The following is a 12,398-nucleotide window of genomic DNA, read 5'->3' on the forward strand; positions in this document are numbered from 1 at the left end:
GTTGATCCAGACATGTACAACTGAAAAGGTCTGGCATATGAAAACCTGCAATGGCACATGCACATTTCAGTATCTTTACCTGCCAGAGACGGATGGGACAGAGTGTCTATTACAATTTTTTTTAAGGTTACTAGACTGTGGAAAGGTAACTCTGTATTCAGTGCCAGTTACAGGTATGTGTGTGGCTAAGTTTTATTAAAAGGTTGGAATTTGAAATTCGCTGATAAAACTTATAACCACAGGAATGCTTTCCTGTGCAGTTGCAACTGGAATTCTCAATGTCTATATTCTTGCTTAATGATGCATGGCAATTTCTTTTTTTACTAATTATAGTTCACTTTGTTGAGTTTGTTAAGGACTCTGCAGTGTTCCTCCTACATATCTGTTGGGATTCCTTTTCAGCTATTGTTTTTAACCTTCAAGCAGTGGTTCTCAACTATTTTTTGCCTGTGGACACCTTTGATTCCTATTTTACTCTGTTGGACTTCCATGGCCATTTGAAGTTTTTAAAAAAAATCCCATATATTTTTAGAATTAAATATTATTATATATATAAAAAAAAATAATACATCCAGTGTATTGTAGAAGTATAACTGATTTATTGCAGATAATTTTTAACAACAAAATCTTGTATGGACCCCAGTTGAGAACCACTATCTGAAAGCAATCTTATTTTCTTAGATTCATAACACTACTCTGTTTTCATTGATTAGGTTAACTATACCAAACCATGCATGTCAATTTGAAGCTTTCAATACAGTAATGAAAAAGTCACAAAGCAAAAAAGTTAAACAGTGGATTTTGTTTTGTTGAAGTTTATTTTCCATGAGAAGATTTTCGTTTTACACATGCCTTCTGGCATTTCACAGACTCACAAAAGATATTAACATAATTTCGAGCAGAAAATATTCACTGAGGCAAACAAACACTATCAGTGATCTCTTCTTTTATTGATTTTTCACTTTCGTTGTTACCTTTTAAGCTTTGAAAAGGGTCCTGGGTTGAGAGATTTACATCAAGGAATTCGCTGTCTTGAAGGAGTGAAAGAGAATTTAGAGAATTTTCCTTCTTGATAGAAATCAAGTTAGAGTGATTTATTTCTTCAAGATTTTCGACTTGAATCAAAGAATCAGAAAGGTTTGTACAGCTTTCAGTTTGCTTTGATTTTTGTTCTTTCAAGTGCACTTTGATATGTTTTTTCAAGTTATTTGACTGAGTGAAACTAAGGTTGCATTTGTTACATTTGTAAGGACGCTCACCTGTGTGAATCCGTTTATGTTTTATGAGGTGGCTTGTCTGTGAAAAGGCTTTGGGGCAAATATCACAACAAAATGGGCGTTCACCGGTATGTGTTCTCATGTGTATGCGTAAATCTGCTGAACGTATAAATGTTTTGTAGCATTCAGTACAAAGGTGAGGGCGTTCAGCTGTAGGCTTTACTTCATATCCAGTTAATATGCCTGGATTAGGGTTGGAATCTGGTTTAAAAGGATGTTTTATGCTTTGATGAGATTTGCTGTTGTCAATTTCCACATGTGTCTGTTGTTGATGGTTAGGACAATATTCAAGTTGTAATTCTTCAGTGGATTCATCTTTTGAGGTTTCAGGATTGGGAAAGCAGGGAAGCATCCGTCCAAGAAAAGATGACATTGAACTACTTACACCATCTAAAGGAATATCTGACTGGTTTTGGTCACTTCTAGCAGAAGGTGAGAGTGAATTTTTTCTTAATGTTATGTCATCACTTTCTTCTTTCATGTTAATCTGCTGGATATTGAGACCATCCAATTTTATATCATTTTTAATTGTTGGATAAGAACAAGCAGATGATGTAATTTCAGAGTTGTTTCCTGTAGTGGAGATGGAACTAAATGATACATTTTCAAACTCTAGGGATGTAAGATCAGGGATAATGGATGAAGGTAACTGATGCTTGAGCTGATTTTCAATAAGTTCAGTATTCTTGAAAGAATCATTTTCTTTCACAAATAATGTTTGGGATTGTTGGGTTGGCAGACTAGAATTTTCTGGGGAAGTGTACTGAATGTTATGAGATAGTTCCTGGTCATTTGTATAATTTATCTTTTGGGCAAGACCTTCATTGATTTGACCAGTTTTATTATTATTATCAGTATTATTATTATTCTTATTATTACATAGAGTTGTAGATTTAAAGTGAGTTTGAACGTGTTTTTTCAGATTACTAGATTGTGTAAAAGCAAGGTTACACAAAGCACATGTATATGGACGTTCCCCAGTATGTACTCTCCGATGTTTTGTCAGGTGGCTTGTTTGAGCAAATGTTTTTGGACAAAGGTCACATGAAAATGGTTTTTCTCCAGTATGAGTGCGTATATGCAAGCGAAGGTCTCCAGGACGAAGGAAGGCTTTGCCACAGCGTGAACAAATATAAGGTCTCCCCAATGACATTTTCCGATGACGGGCACCACTTTGTGACACATCCTTGAGAAAATTCCGCCCTTTGTTAACCAATGGTGAGCGTCCTTTGATTGTAGAAACTAATTTGGGCTCCATTCTCTGGTTCCAGTTTTGAGTTAAATGATCTGAATGATGGGTGGCTGAAGAAGAATTGGAGTTTATAAATGATGTTGATGAAACTCTTTGATATTTCTCTCTGCTAAGCTGTTTTTGGCACTGATGGTTGGAAAATTCATCTTCTTTAGAAAATTCCATTCTGCATAAACCACATCTAAAATTTTTCACAATCTTTGACTTATTTCCAAGTTGTTTCTGCTGTTGTTGTTGCTGTTGTCCAAGAACCATCCAGTGCAGTTGTTGATGGTCAGTAAAATCTGAAAACTGAGCAAAGTAAGCAGGACACAGTTTACACTGGAGAAGCTCATTGTGAGTAAGAGCAACATGCGAGAGGAAATCAGTTAATCGAACAAACTGAATAGGACACAGTTTACATGAATAAAACTGGTCTGAGGAAAATGAGGGTCGATTCCTGTGAATCTGAAAGTCAAAATCAGAAGTGGTGCTTACTTTAGATTCGCCTTCAGGTTCACATAAGTCAATGACATTGTTGGCAGATTTTACAGAGAGTGAGGTAGGATAATTGTTATTAGTCGATATAGCTGAATGTGGTTTCAAGGATGCTGAGTTGGAATTTATTTTATGAATTCTTACTTTTGTATTTTGATGGGTTTTGTTTACTTTCATTGATGTATTAACTGTTGACACTGAGAACTGACCTGGCATAGAAATTGGAGAAAGGCGCTTTGTTCGTAAGTGTTTCTTCATGTGAACTGAGAGAGCTATATTGGAGAAGAAATGACGCAGGCAATACTTACAACGATGAAGGACTTTAGAGTTGATATTCGTAACAATGCTGTTATTGTTGGAAGTTGTATCATTTTGACTAATGCTCCCGTGTATCACATTTCTTGAGGTATTGCTTGCCTTGAAGTGTGTCCTTACATGTTTCTTTAAGTTGCTTGACTGAGTGAAAGCTAAACTACACATTGAACACTTGTATGGCCGCTCCCCTGTGTGTATCCTTCGATGTTTAGTCAGGTGACTTGTCTGTGCAAATGCTTTGGGGCAAAGGTCACACTTAAATGGCCGTTCTCCAGTATGGGTACGCATATGCAGACGAAGATCAGCAGTGCGATAAAAGGCCTTAGAACAATGCTGGCAAATAACAGAGCGGTGTTTACTAGCTGTTGATGTACACTGACTTCTTTTTGTATCACCCTCTAGTCTTTGTATAGAATTACTAAAACTGGTTGATGTGTCATTCAATAATGTCACTTCTGTTTTGGCTGCTATTGTTGAAGCCATAATATAGTTCTTTTGTTGTATATTAAAAGATGGTTGGTTCATCTCTAATGAATGATTGTTGTTAATGGTCACATTCCCTAAAGTAGCTTCATTAAATCTGGTTTCCAATGCAGGGAACTCTGTAGAAATGGAAGCTTCATGTGAAGATTGGGGAGTGAATGATACAGGTTCCAATTTCAATTGGTCATCAGAAGGAATAAGATAAGAATGAGAGGACTGAAGAGAAGTTGGCATTGTTATGCAAAGAGAATTCAGCAAGAAAATTTATATTTTCTTTCGTGTCAGTAGTATTTGTTATTTCTTGTCCATTTTTGGTGTGCTTTGTTGTTGCTGTTTTTTTAAAATAGATAAATTTTGAAAGTTTTTAAATAAAATTGTAGTAGGCTGTTATGTACTTGGTGGTTGATTATCATGTGAGGAACTGACGATAAGGGAGGTAACTGCTACATCTAAACGAAAACAATAAAAAGGAAAACGTCAGACTGGTCGGTTGAGCAAATTGGGAATTAAAAAAAAAATTTATACCAGTTACTTCAAAGAAGAGCAGTGTTCTTAACCTTTGCACCTGCCTCAACTCTGAACTGGAGGAGATGATTAGGTGGGAGAGTTTGATGTTCAGGAAGTGAACACTATAAAAAGTTGTTCTGGGATCCATGACTGAACAATTTCTCTGTGGTGTATTTGACAGTAAGACTGATAAGAGGAGAGGTAGGCGCATCAAATGAGTTTGGAGATACACAACAGGCAAGTTCAGAGAAGAGACCCAAAACTAGTTGTAGTGTAATTGGTAAGTGAAGATTTTCTTAAATGATAGATGGTCTATTTTTGGACATAGTCCAGAGTGTGTGTACCTTTGTAGTGGATGTAATGATTCATAAATACAAGCAGAGAATACTTGTGCTCTGTAGAGAGCCAGCAACTATTAGATTGATGCATTGACTGACCCTAAAGAAGAAACCTAATCCTTGTGATAGAGGTTTGACTACGTCTGTCAAAGAATATGAGGCCTAGAATTTAAAAAATGTATGAAGGTTTTAGTTTTTAGAAAGTGTGTAATGCCAAATGTATTCTGTTATGTGCCTTGACTGCATTTTTGAGCTTTTAAATGAGACTAGATTATCATTGTAGCATTCTTTCAAAGTCTTTTTGTAGGGATTATAAATGTGCTGGAAATTAGGTTGGAGTAAAGTATTGTATTCTATGCACAGGAGTAGATATGATTAGAAATGCACCTGACATATCAAAATGAAGACAACATCAATATAAACATGAATACCAAGAATACAAATTTTGAATTCTTGATACTTTTACTCTTCTACGGCTGTTTTTAAACATTTATGGTTGGTTTTCATTATAAATATCACCTACCACTAGTAACACATTTTGAGAACCAGTGCTTAGCTTTGGTTTCCTGCTGTAATTTTGTCAGAAAGTTAAGGAAATGATGGTCACAAAGTTGAACTCACAGCCTATAAGTTTGTAGCATAATATCTTATTTTACCTGCTCATTTCTACTTGAATGAAATAGTTTTCATTAGAGAAAATAAACTTTTCAGCTAAATGTACTCCTTACTGCTAATATGAAATAGGACTAAATATTTTGCATAAGTCCAGGAAATTGGGAGAAGCAGGGTTATGAATTTTGTTTACGAATACAATACTCTAGTAGTGTTTGATTCTATGACTATGTGGTTAGTGATGCAGTAAATTAGCATCATAACCATTCTAATTCTTCAAAACTTATGATCCTAATGTGATCACTATAATCACTGGGTCGTTCCATTCAGTATTGTACATACATTTCTTGTTTAACTCTCTGACTAAAAATTAATTTCACTTTTACTTCAGGGTCGATAAATATTTTTTTGTCACAAGTGAGATAATGGGATCAAATATATTTATGCATAAACAATAGCTTTTCTCTAATATGAATGCAAATACCATCAAGATGAAGAAAGACTTTGCCACAGTGTGAACCATAAGATCTCCCTAAAGACATATCTGTCATGATGACTTAGCAAAATTTCTTTCTTGTAGGCTCTAGCCACCTTTTTTTCTCTTGGATTGGAAATTTTTAGTCTTTAACCTGCTTTTTTATCAACTCTGGTGTACTCTGAGAGTTGTATTTGTGTCACCTAAGACTTCCTTATCTACATTAGCAATATACTTGCTGTTACTTCTAACTACACATTCATACAATACCACTCTTGAGGGATCCTTAACTTCCTGCATGTGGGCAAAATTGACATGAAACCAAGATACTAATCCTAGATGGTCACAGTTACTTATAAGAATACATCCCACTGATCAGTAGCTCAACCTCTACAAAACTCAACTATATTAAAACACATATCACATATCTGGGGGAGTGCTGCAGCTATCTCTCAAATATGCAACATGTACTAGCCTACATATATTTTATTTCCTTTTTCTACTGCTTCTACATGTTACAAGGCTTCTGCTCAACTGAACTAGCAAGCTGTACACCAAATCCAAATTGTATGTAATGACTACATCTCCATCTCTCATCATCCCTAACATATTAAAAATCTTGTTTTAACCCTTTAGCATTTAAGCCAGCCATATCCAACTGAAATATTCTACCTGTTTTATGTTCAGATCCAATCTCATACATACTACCCTACCATGTCATTCTAAAAACAAACAATCAAACCATTCAAATCTTGAAGCTACAATGTGAATAATAAACATTACATCTGACAGAATAGTCTGAATGCTAAAGGGTTTTAAACACTTTGTTTAGTTCTTCATCCCTAGAACAAGTGATCTAAAATGCTTTCTCTTCCTCCAGTTTCTCTACAAAACATGGAAATTCAAGCTGAACATCTATATTGACTTCATCAGTTTACAAAATGCATGTGCACTACTGCTTCTCCTTTGCCTATTAGAAAAAAAACAAAAAAAACAATAACAAACAAATAAAACTCGGATTTCATTTTGTGCAGCTATTTTTCCAATTTTTGTCTTAACCTCAAATACTGGTTTAGATTGAATAACAAAGCAATTTTAAATAATAATCTTATCTTTTAAATTATTGTTGCAGTTTGTCCAACCAACAATTTTACCTTTGCGACTGCCTTATTAGTACCAACACATTATTTTCAGATTTTCTTTTTTCACTTAGGGCTGGATAACAGAGCAATTATCAATCAATTGTAGGATTGAAAGAAGAGAGAAAATTTCATGCCTGTCAACTACTTGTCAGCCTCAGGAAATTGGATGAAGCAGATCTATGAACAAAACGTATTCCATTTGTGACCATTCAATTGTTTTCATTTTCACAGATAGTTTATCTAATATGACATCATCCAAAGTGTCATATATTTTTTTAACATGATAAGCTGCAATTTAAGGGAGATTCAGCTGTTGTTTTGATCAGGTAGAGTAACCATGCATTTTGGCTTGTGAACTAGTGGTCACAGCGGTTGGTGACAGTCAAATGATATTCTTCTGGATGAGGTCAAGAATGTCTAAGTGTGTAGCATATTCCAATATGGGTCTGAGTCAGTGAAGAATGTTGCCCTTATTAAACAATAATTAAAATACCTAACTGGTTGTAGAGATGGAGATAGCTAGGTAAATAAGTTTTGGCGGTGAAATGCAGATCTTGATGTTTTGTAAATGTACATGCATGCAACATGGATTCTTGAATTTTAGTTTGTGTACCAGTGTTACATGTGTACATGTTGAAATCAATATTTTGTATGGAATCTGACTGAGATTTAGATTCCTTACATCAGCTGTCTAACTCAAAGTCAGCCTCTGGTTAAGAAGGCTTATAAACATTGACATTCCACCTTTGACCTACCTGTCTTATTTTCTGGCAATCCTATATTAACTACACTATCCAAAGCAATGTTTTTCTTTTAAGACGATAGATTATAATTCGAGGAAGATGTGGTTGCTTTTCTAGCAACTCTTGTGACCACGAAGAGGCACCCTTTTTGGACCGCCCAGCATCTATCATTAACTGTATTGCTATTTAATGGTAGATGTGACTTTATTAGGTAACATTAAATAACTTTGTTAATTGATGGCAGATGTAATGGCGAGTTCAGAACAAGTTTTATGTTGGTTTAAGGCGATGTTTAGTGAAAGAAGATATTTGACATGAAAATAATTTTTTTATAAAGTGGAAAAATGAGTGATGTTTATACCAATTCGATGACAGATGTAAAAAGAATTAACGAGCGCAGGAAGAAAAACAAGTCTCCGAGCGCTACGTCAATTCCACCTGGCAGACCTTTCAGTTCCCTTTACACCGTTCGTACGTTTGGAAAAGAACGAACGGAACAATCACATATTTTGTTTGTAACACCACGAAAAGCTAGAAATAATAGCGAAATCTTCAAATCACACCTTACCGTCTTAAATAAGGAAATGACACTAGATAATGTAGTCTTAGTCACAACGGAAAAACGAGATAATTATGGCTGGAATGACTTTGATCATCTGCGCCTTTTAGGTGGATATGGGGCTAAGTAACAACAACAAACTCGTACTTATGTTAGATATCAACAATACAAAATTTACGAAGAGAAACAATCAAGAAATAATGGAAACATAAGATTTAGTATAAACCTGTGAAGTAAATCCGTGTTAGAAATGATTAAAACCGACACAATGTATTCATGTTGAGGCGTAAGAGGCTCGGAAATGAGCTTAAAATACTTGGATAATAAATTTCAATATGAAGGATTTACAATTTCGTGTTTAAAATCCAGAAGACAAAATGTATCGTACCTGAAACGGTGTAACGGGAACGAGAAAAATTATGTCCCCAATTAGAACAAATACCGGGATTGATACTGGCGAATGTGAAAGGTAGTTTATCTTTCATCTTTTGCTTGTTTCAATCATCAGACAACGGTCATGCTGGGGCTCTGCCATGAAGCATTCAGTCGAACGAATCGACCCCAGTACTTTTGTTTTAAGCCTGGTACTTTTCTTTTTATTCTTCTATCAAACCGCTAAGTTACGAAGACGTAAATACACCAACACCGGTTGTCAAGCAGAGTAGAGGACGAACACAAAGACACACACTCATATATGTATATGACGGGTTTCTTCCAGTTTCTGTCTATCAAATCCACTCACAAGGCTTAAGTCAATCTGGGGCTATAGTAGAAGACACTTGTCCAAGGTGCCACGCAATGAGACCGAACCCGGAACCATGTGGTGGAGAAGCAAAATTCTTACCACGCAGCTACGCCTGCGCGGTTGTAATTTTCTTTTTCCTGACTTATTTCTCTTTTTATATATTTCTGTTTGACTTTTAAAAGAAGTTATGAGATAGTGCTGTTGAATTTCCCATTCATTCTCAGACTGGTGAAACTAACTACTAACCTGACCATTTGGAGTTCAATGTCAACAGTAGTGGTTCCCAGACTTTTTCGTAATGCCGCTCCCTTGGTTCCCAGACCACATTCCTGGCGCCCCCTGACAACAGGGTCTAGCCGCTGACCACAGAGCACACAGCCAATTCCAGCGACGACACGACAACAACCTCATGGAGACTCAACCATCAGCTTTCGGCAAACTCCATCTTCGTCGCCTCCAGCTTCTTAGCGTTTACACCAACTTCTCTACATACACACCAACCAGCAACGCTCGCACAACTTCTATTTTCAACACTGTTTGTGAGTTACTTCACCATGGCTAACAGCGAATACAACCCACGAGACCTCCTGTAACAAGTGACCCGGCAGCTGCATTGAAGTCACAACTTCTTACATGACAGTGTGCCTCTCCCTGGCTCTGCTAGACAGCCTCAACTTCTTGTTACAGCTCCTCAACTCCTGTGTACTTTGACTATGAACTGGTATTTACCATCCTTGTGTCTGGACTTTCTCTCAACGTCATAATAGACTCACATTATTTACATTTGACGGATATTCGTCCTCATCTTGTTTGTTGTTAACACAACGTTTCGGCTGATATACCCTCCAGCCTTCGTCAGGTGTCTTGGGGAAATTTCGAACCTGGGTTCTCATTCCTGGGTTCTCTATGCTCTGTGCTTATTGCACACACATGCATCCGTGTTTGTATACACATACACTTTGTTTAGAAGATGGCCTGTCTATCATTATGTTTATATGTCGCACTCACACACACATACATACATGTTGACATATCAATAAAATCTTCTCTTAAACCTTTGTAATAGAACGACCGTGCGAACCAAAGGAGAATGGCGACGAGACGGGAAAGGCTCCTTTTAACCATGTCGCACGGTCGAACACAAAACAAGATATATAACATAGAAGGCTCGTCGTGAGAGATACGAGCCAAGTGCCAGTAGAAGGAATCAGAGAGTGACAGACACAACCGTTATATATATACAAAGAGAGTAAGTTTATTAACACAGTGAAACTGTAGTGTCTGTGTGTGCGTGCATGCGGCATATATAAATAACACGGTAGATAAGTCAGGCCTTCGTGTACAAGAGTATTTATACAACAATATGAAATGACGGACTGTCGTATAAGCAAGATTGTGTGTACAATATGTGAGAGTACAAGTGTGTGTGTGAGTGAGAGGAACACAGAACATAGAAAGAGTGTCTGTAATATAGACTGTAAAAGTCTTAACCACTGAGATTGAGAAATACCAGTTCGTATATGAGTTACACAAGATATAGAATGTTCAATCGCAGGAAGTTGTGGCCAAGAGAGCAGAGCTGTGGCATCACATGTTGTGTGTGTTGAGGGTCGATGCTGCGACCGGTTACCTGGTATAGTATATTCTAGCAGTTTGGTTCTGACTGTCAACTCGTGGTGGAAATAATCCATTCATACAGTGTAGGGATGAAACCGCGTTTGTTGTTGTTGGTGTGTACTCTGGTGGTGGGGTTGCTGGTGACGACATTGGTAGACAGTACATTAGTGGCTGTAGCTGTGTTCTGTATGTGTGTGTGGTCAGCGACCAGACCTGTGAGAGGTCTGAAATCGAAGACGACTGGCGTAGTTGGAGCTGGCTTATTTATAGATGAAATAGGGTTCACCAGAAACGCAGAAAAAACTCTCTCTCACGTGAGCTTATTATAAGGCCACGATTGGACTGTATGCACCCTGGCGTGAAGCAGAACTGGGGACAATTGCCGCGCAAATGAGAACCAATCAGGATGGTGGACACAAGGGTCCAAGGCAGCCGAAGGCTAGATGTTAGCAGCTTCGTTATCATTTATGATTGAATACCCGAGAGAGGTTTCACTATACCTTCTACCGGTTGTGTCTTTCTTTTCCGTCTGGCACTTATGCTCATTTATCCTCTTTTCGTATTTTTTATGTGTATCGACCGTGCGATGTACTAAAGGAGCCATTCCTCGTCACTTTTCCTGATCGCACGGTCCTTACAAACCCATTATTTTGCTATTTTTACAAAATGAAAGAGTAAATTTACATATCATCTGCGATCACGTTTTTTCATATTTTTACTACGATGGATGTACTTTGTGCAGGGTTATCAGCTTCCCAACGTCAGACTGAACGACACTAAGATTCCCGTGTTCAAAAATTTTCAGTCTGGTTTCACTTTGCTCAGAAAGAATCGGGGCAGCTGTACAGAAACCTCGATCTACTGAATATGACTTCGGGAGGCAATAAAGTCAATTTCCACATTACAGGGTAGCAGTCAGAAAAGTCCTTTTGCAATTAAAAATCCTGATATGTTTTTTTTAAACTTTGGTCTCAGGTCAAAATCATTTTAAAGTAAAGCCAGTTCTTCCTCCACTATTTTTGTTTCTTCATTACTGACATGTAAGAATCGCCCAGACTGGTATTTTAAACAAAAATAAGTAGCCCGAGTCTGTCGAACATAGCTAAATCAGGTGTGGAGGATAGATTTGAATGTCTTCTTCTAGTATGCATTTTCCTTCTCCAGTTCAGAGAGGCTCTGAAACTGGAAGAACTCACTACGGCTTACGTTACATTTAAAAAACTTTGACTAGGGCAGAAACGTGGAGAAAGCTGATTTTACCTTGATAAGGTTTAACCTCATTTCCTTGCAGTTACAAAGTTAATGTCATTGAGCTTGGTGAGTCTGCGTGATGTTTCTTAATTCATCAAAAAGAGCAGAATTAGAATCTTGCAAGAATTTTTAACAGGTTGATTAATATGTCTCAGGCCCTGCTATAGTTACAATTTTCTGGTTCCAATGAGTCGTATGGAAAGAAATATAAGTGGAAAGAAATATAAGAAAACAAGTTGCAATTAAGTGCTACGTTTTATTCAACGTTAAATAAATTGGTACAGCAACAGGTAGGTCACATCATGACGACACTGTTTGAAGAAAATATATGTAGTGAAACTACCTATCGCCATTAGATATAAAACTACTATCGCCATTACATACAATCTTCTCATTTAAATATAAACAAGCGCGAGCGTAGCGGAGAACCCATTCCTTGTCATCACGTGACTGATTATTATTCGAATCGGCAACTTCTTCGAACCGTTCCCGCCAGAACGCAAACTGACCAATCACGGCCCCTAATAAGGTCACGTGATAGAGTATTTTTCTGAAGCCTTCGGGAGCCGATAATTCGCTATAAATAGATCAACTCATACCCAGCA

General features: G+C 37.1%; 1 protein-coding gene across 2 annotated transcripts; it reads right to left on the reverse strand.

The window, feature by feature from the left end:
* Positions 1 to 799: 799 nt before the first annotated feature.
* LOC106876579 (zinc finger protein Xfin) lies at positions 800 to 9,090 on the reverse strand. Of its 2 annotated transcripts, none has more exons than XM_014925184.2 (2): positions 8,569 to 9,090; positions 800 to 4,253 (listed from the first exon to the last, which is right to left on the reverse strand). In XM_014925184.2, the coding sequence occupies exon 2, from the start codon at positions 4,036 to 4,038 to the stop codon at positions 910 to 912; it is 3,129 nt and encodes a 1,042-aa protein (XP_014780670.1). In that variant the 5' UTR covers positions 4,039 to 4,253; positions 8,569 to 9,090; the 3' UTR covers positions 800 to 909. The 2 variants fall into 2 exon arrangements, with proteins under 2 accessions (XP_014780670.1, XP_014780669.1); XM_014925183.2 differs by lacking the exon at positions 8,569 to 9,090 and adding an exon at positions 8,407 to 8,558.
* Positions 9,091 to 12,398: the final 3,308 nt, after the last annotated feature.

The sequence above is a fragment of the Octopus bimaculoides genome, chromosome 14 (assembly GCF_001194135.2).
Source record: "Octopus bimaculoides isolate UCB-OBI-ISO-001 chromosome 14, ASM119413v2, whole genome shotgun sequence".
NCBI classification, from domain to species: domain Eukaryota; kingdom Metazoa; phylum Mollusca; class Cephalopoda; order Octopoda; family Octopodidae; genus Octopus; species Octopus bimaculoides.